Below are 6,041 nucleotides of genomic sequence, written 5' to 3'. Positions count from 1 at the left end.
ATATATATATATATATATATATATATATATATACACACACACATATATATGCATACACACCATTAGCTATTAACCCTGAATAGTGCCTAAAATATTCTATGACTAAAAGAAATATTGAAAAGCCACACACTTCAAGATGAAAATATGGAATAAAATAAAGTAGAATTACATATCAGGTGTCTCATTCTTCTGAACACAAATGATGTGAATTATCGGTGAACAGGCGGTTCGAATCCACCAGCTGCTCCGTGAGAGAAGGATGGGCAGTCTCCTCCCGTACAACTAGCTAACTGCCTCTGAAAACCTGCTAGAGCGTCAGCAATAGGCCATTTTCACCTCGACAGCACACAACAAGGAACAACTCTGATACTTGAACAGTTCCCAGTCAGCTCTCAATGCTGAACTCAAGACAGATTCAAAATCTCACTTAGCTAAACTCTGCACATACAGCTCTGAATTTTGTCCATGTCATAGTTACATGAAATTCTCCTAGAAATCTCATCACTCATTCCATCCAAGTAGAAACAGAGGAAGTGTTTGCTCTGAAAGGTCCCTGATTCTTTGCCTAGTATCAGCCCCAGGTACTCTGTCTACAGTGCTGTTCCAAAGCTTGGAAGGAGAGAACCTTGCATAACCTTTCACTTCTCTGGTATTCACTAGACAGCAGAAAGCAAAATAAGAAATGGACCTTTATGAGGAGTGGATACCTGGAGACAGTTCTAATGTCCTCTCCTAGCTAATGACACAAATTATTTTGGGAAATGATTATTGCTCTTTGATTGAAAGGCTTACACTACCAAGTGTTTGACTTTTCTCTTTAGTTCTGATTTAGATTTACTAAAATAGATAATGCCTAATTTTAACCTTTATGTATAAACACTTAGCCTGCACAAAATACAGTCTTTATAAAATAAACATCTTATATAATTTCTCTTTTAAAAATAGCTTTAACATACTCCTGATGTCCCTAATCATTCCTACCATAGATTCCACAGCTGTGTTTTCAGCCTAGCTCAGAGGCCGTGGATAGCTGTTTATACACCCCGGTAACTCAGAGCGATGCTATAGGAGAGAGTCCAACCACCCTATAGAGTTTCCAAGGGTCTAATCTTTACAAAACAAGACTGCCGCATCTCTCTTCCACACAGTGGGTGGCACATTTGAACCACCAATCTTTTGGTTTAAAGTCAAGCGCAATAACCACTGTGCAAGCGAGGCTTCTTTCAATTGCTCTTCCACTACATCGGTGGCTCTTGGCTTTTCCTATGCATTGGAACACCTGGAAGTCTTGCCGGAACGCAGAATATTGGACCTGCCCCCAGAGGGTCTGACTCAGCAAGGCTGGGCTAGTGTCTGAGAATCTGTATTTCTACCAAGTTTCAGATGATGCTGATGCTGTCGGTCCAGAGACCTTATGCCTTACACTATGTGCTCTCTAAGGAACAATGAAAACTGAGAACCCAGGACCCACCATGTTCTTCTTAAACTAAGTCTCCTCAAGGCCATGCCTCTGGAAAATATTTTAGAAAACATTTTTCTTTCCTTCCACCCTTATTAAAAACAGTCAAGTCCAGGCAACTAAAGAGGGCTTAATATATTCACTTAGCAGTTTGCTTTGCTGGACCTGAGGCTGGAAACATTTCCTATTTCTCACCAGCCAGGTTATAATAAGGTAGGCATCTATAATGTGTCTCTAGTTCCCCTGTTCCTGAATCCCTCCCCAGGACAGGATCTGTGCTCAGGGTGGGGTTACAGGGGCCGGGGGAGGGAGGGGTGAAAAGCCACAGCTACATCTCTCTGCCCAGCAGATCGATCTCATCCAGAAGGAAATCCATGTCCTCACGGCTCACTTGCGGGCTGATCACCACCTGACGGAAGAAGTTGACCTTTCCACGGTGGGGCTGGTAGCCAAGCATGAGGCTGCCTTTCTTCATCATCCTCTCCTTAATGGCTGGGGCAACCTGCATGTGTGAGCGGAGGGGAGAGGTGAGAGACCAGAACACCAAACCATCATAACTGCATGTCACCAGTCACTGGTATTTACCGGGCCCCTCCAGGTACACATTCCATTCATGTGGGGTCCCCAAGGGCGATATTAGCATGCTTGGCATTTATGTCAATTCACAACCCATCAGGGCTGATTAAAATGTTTCAGGTGTATTCATTCATTTAACCTTCTCAAGGGAGCTCTGGTGGCTTAATGATAAGGAGTTGCACCGCCAACCTAAAGGTATGTGGTTCAAATCCATCAGAGGCTCCATGGCAGGAAGATGGGCAGTCTCCTTTGCTGTGATTAACTGCCTTTGAAAATCCATTGTAGAGTCAAGTACGGGTGGATTCCAACTCGACCGTAGTTCATGGTTAGAAGCTGTGCTGCAATCCCAAAGGTTCTAATCCATCAGCCGGTCAATGGGAGGATGGGCATTCTCGTCCCATGCAGCAGCCTCTGCAAACCCTCTGGAGAATCTTCACGAGCCAGTTCTGACTCGACAGTACACAGCAACAATAACATGATGCAGATAAAGAAGGATTTTCTATTTAAACAGAATGTGTTTCTGGGTCCATGAACCATAGATTAATTCCTCAAGGTAGTTAACAGTGGAGTGGCATCCACTTCCATAATAGCTTGCCTCCGGAAACCCTATGAACTTGGAGAGAGGATGAAAGGCACCCAAGCGTCAAGGACTCTCCTTCATAGGGTCTAGGGTCGCTATGAGTCGCCTGCGACTTGACGGCACTTAACAACAACAACAACAGTTAACAGTAGACAAAAGGGAGGCCTCCACTGACAATAAATACTTCACGAGGAAGACAAACCCTAAAAAACATCAAGACTGATCATCACAGAATCTCCTTCAAAACTTATTATTAATAATGCATAAATGTCATGATGATTGTGTTGTCATTATTATTAGCAAATATATGACCAACCCTTTATCATTTGCAATGTGCAAATGATTCCTGTTAACTCAAATGTAAGCATATCTGGAAGGAATTCCTGTTTTTCCAATTTAGGAAGCATAGTTAATCTCATGAAGACCTCTGTGTTTTTTTTTAAATCAATCCTTTTCTATTTATAAAGATTCTAGGGCAAATCAAGGCAGGTAACTGGGCTATTGTCTTCCTACTGATCACAGCAGAGAGACAGTCCTCATTTGACAGGATGGGATGCTCACAAGGGACCGGAAATATGAACAAGCTAAATGTGAGCATCTGAATATCATCCCTAAATGGAGCATGCATGGAGGAAAGCAATTTGGCAGGAATGAGATTGCTTTCCAGTCCTCAATTATTTTACTGCTGCTTTTCCTTCAAATTGTAAATCAAATTCTCTTCTTGTGCCTCAGTGCACTGGTGCCTGCATCTTAAGTGGGAGAAGATCCTGACATTTCTATTTGATTGCACAGAGACTTAATCCACACATTTCTGTAGGATTGCTATTTCTTCCCCCTGAAATTATCATCCAGCAATGATTTAGTCTATTTAAACAGAATTCTGTTGTCACACTCCTGCAGCACTAAACACCATTTGATATTTAAAATTGCCCAGGACTGAAGTAAAAAAACTGACAGGCGTCCCTCCTTGGGTTTTTATTTGCACACCATGGCTGGATGGAACTACAAATGGGTGGTTTGGGTCCCACCAAGGCAATGAATAGCTTGCTAATAATATAAATAAGGTAAATAGCACCTCTAGAGTGGTCTCATGCAAAACAAAGTATGTAGATCACTAACTAGGGGATTAGTCAGTTTTGACACCTGTCAGTTTTAAATTGAGCAGGTTCAGAGGCAGGAAATAGAAAGCTTGCCAAAAAAAATGAGAAAGAGCAGAAAGTGTAGTGGCTCCTTTTGGACCAAAGATGCATGCATTAGACAGAAACTCTGACAAAACCTTTGCCAGGAACAGCAGAGAGGTGGTGGAAAAGCAGAGACTAGTGTGAGACAGAGCTGACTAGGACTGCCACTTCATGGAGCCAGAGCTGAGGCTGTCTGGCTAAAAGGGAGAGAGGAGAGCGATGTAATCGTCAAAACTACAACAGCTTTGTAACATTGGCCCAGAGCTGAGACAGGGCTCGGTAAGGTTGAAGTTCAGAGGGAGGCCTGTCTGTGACACAACTGAGAAGCCATCCTAATTGAAGAGTTATATCCTGGGTGTTTCCAACTTAAATTACAATAGATTCTTTTCCTAATAAACTCCATAATCTTGAGTAATGACTTTGAGTTCTGTGTGGCCATTACAACAAATGAGCAAACCTGGGAGTAGAAAAATGAGAGTCTTAGAACAGTTGGTAGAAGTGGGTGTGAAAGTATAAGGTCATGTCTACCTCATAGGAATTTTTTTGTGTGTGATTAATGCTCCTAATTGCATTCAGCCCCCTGTGGAACTGGCATTCAGACATTGGCACCCATACTCGCTACACTGTTTTTACAAAGCTCCTTAAACTCCAGATTTTAAATTCACCTTCTTCATTTCCCTTTAATTAAGCTACATTTCATTTTCTCTAAGGGAGCAAAGATTCTTTGAGAAATGAGAAGCTAAACTCAAAATAATTTGCAGACATTGAGGACTGAGCATGAGGTGAGCAAGAAAACAAGTTACTAGAGTTTTATTGTAATTAAAATATTTCTAGAATTTTCTTGTCCCTAGTGTACCCACCAACGGTGCAAGGTAGGACAAGTTCTAACCTGTTGTTCCTAGGGTCACTGTGAGTTGTAGTTGACTCAAAGATATGTAACAACAGCAACAACAAATCAGAGTCAGCCACCTTGTCCTGTCAAGTGAATAAACCCCCTGTAATCACGTCAATGCCAACTCACAGGAACCCTGTAGAACAGAACACAATTATCCTATAGAGTTTTAAAATCCTACAGGGCTGTAAATCTTCACAGAAGCCTACAGCCTCCTCTTTTGCCCATGAAGCAGCTGATGCTCTCCACCACCAGCCTTTTGCTAAGCAGGTGAACATTTTTTTTGTTTGTTTTTTGTGGGGTTTTTTTTTTAATTACCATGCCACCTAGGCTCCTTTGTAAAGGGGCAGACAGTAACTATCCCAGGCTTTGTAGCCCCTGCATTTTCTTCAGGAAACTGTTCCCTTTCACCATCACAGCACAAAAGCAGCCACAAACGAGCCCAGCCATGTTCTAGGAGGCTGCATTTAGGGACAAGACTGCATTTAGGACAATTAGACTATCATATAATTTTCACACATAACAAAATATTGCATTTAGGATAACTAGACTATCATATCATTTTCACATATAGTAGTGCATTTAGGACAATTTGACTATCATATCATTTTCACATATAACAAAATATTATACTTCTTTTAACTATTTAAAAATGTAAAATCCCTTCTTAGCTCATGGGCATAAAGAGACCCAAGGTCAGATGTGCTCTCCAGTCTGTAGCTGGCGGACTCCCTGGTCTAGATGAAGGAATATATTGTGAGGCATATAAACTCCCCCAAAGGGCAAAGATTGCACAGGAAAGTACGCTTTGGAGGATTCTTTCAGAAACTGTGTTTTGAGTAATGAAATAAAAACTTCATTTTTCTTATTTAGTAGAGGCCCACTTGGGTGGTAGGATTGGTACCATGTATTTCTAGGACAATCATAACAGGTAACTTGCTTTGTGTTTCCTTCTCAGATAACCTGGGCTCCAAGCACACTCCAACCTCCATGGTAACTTGATATGTCTTCTCCTGGGTAGAATAAAAATCTAGTTCATAAAAAAAGAGTTGGTGATCCAAGATGGCGGCAGAGGCAGAGACAGCGTGGTGAGTTGCGGGAGCAGCGAACCACTTAAAGCAGGGCCATTATGGCCTTCCACAGACTTCAGCTTATTGATAATTGAACACTTAAACAGTTGATGACTGGCCCTCAGTGAAGATCGAGGCTCAACAACAGGAATTCAAGGATTCCCAAGGAGAAATGGGTGAGTCTCGTGGCTCCCCCCTCTCTGCCCAGAGCCCGTGCTGCGCCGCACAGCCACTGCAGCTCCATGAGGCTTCCACAGCCGGAACGAATGGATTCCCTCACCCA

At 42.3% G+C, this 6,041-nt stretch overlaps 1 protein-coding gene across 1 annotated transcript in view; it reads right to left on the bottom strand.

Moving 5' to 3' along the window:
• Nucleotides 1–1,770: 1,770 nt before the first annotated feature.
• GADL1 (glutamate decarboxylase-like 1) overlaps nt 1,771–6,041 on the bottom strand; it is a 230,511-nt gene continuing 226,240 nt past the window's right edge. Inside the window, exon 16 of the mRNA XM_006890667.1 lies at nt 1,771–1,961. Coding sequence (XP_006890729.1) covers nt 1,788–1,961 — 174 coding nt within the window. The 3' untranslated portion in view covers nt 1,771–1,787. The remainder of the gene's footprint in view (nt 1,962–6,041) is intronic.

This window comes from Elephantulus edwardii, unplaced genomic scaffold (assembly GCF_000299155.1).
Source record: "Elephantulus edwardii isolate Elephantulus edwardi_28Jun2011 unplaced genomic scaffold, EleEdw1.0 scaffold00091, whole genome shotgun sequence".
Taxonomy (NCBI): Eukaryota; Metazoa; Chordata; class Mammalia; order Macroscelidea; family Macroscelididae; genus Elephantulus; species Elephantulus edwardii.
This window is presented reverse-complemented; position numbering and strand designations above follow the sequence as displayed.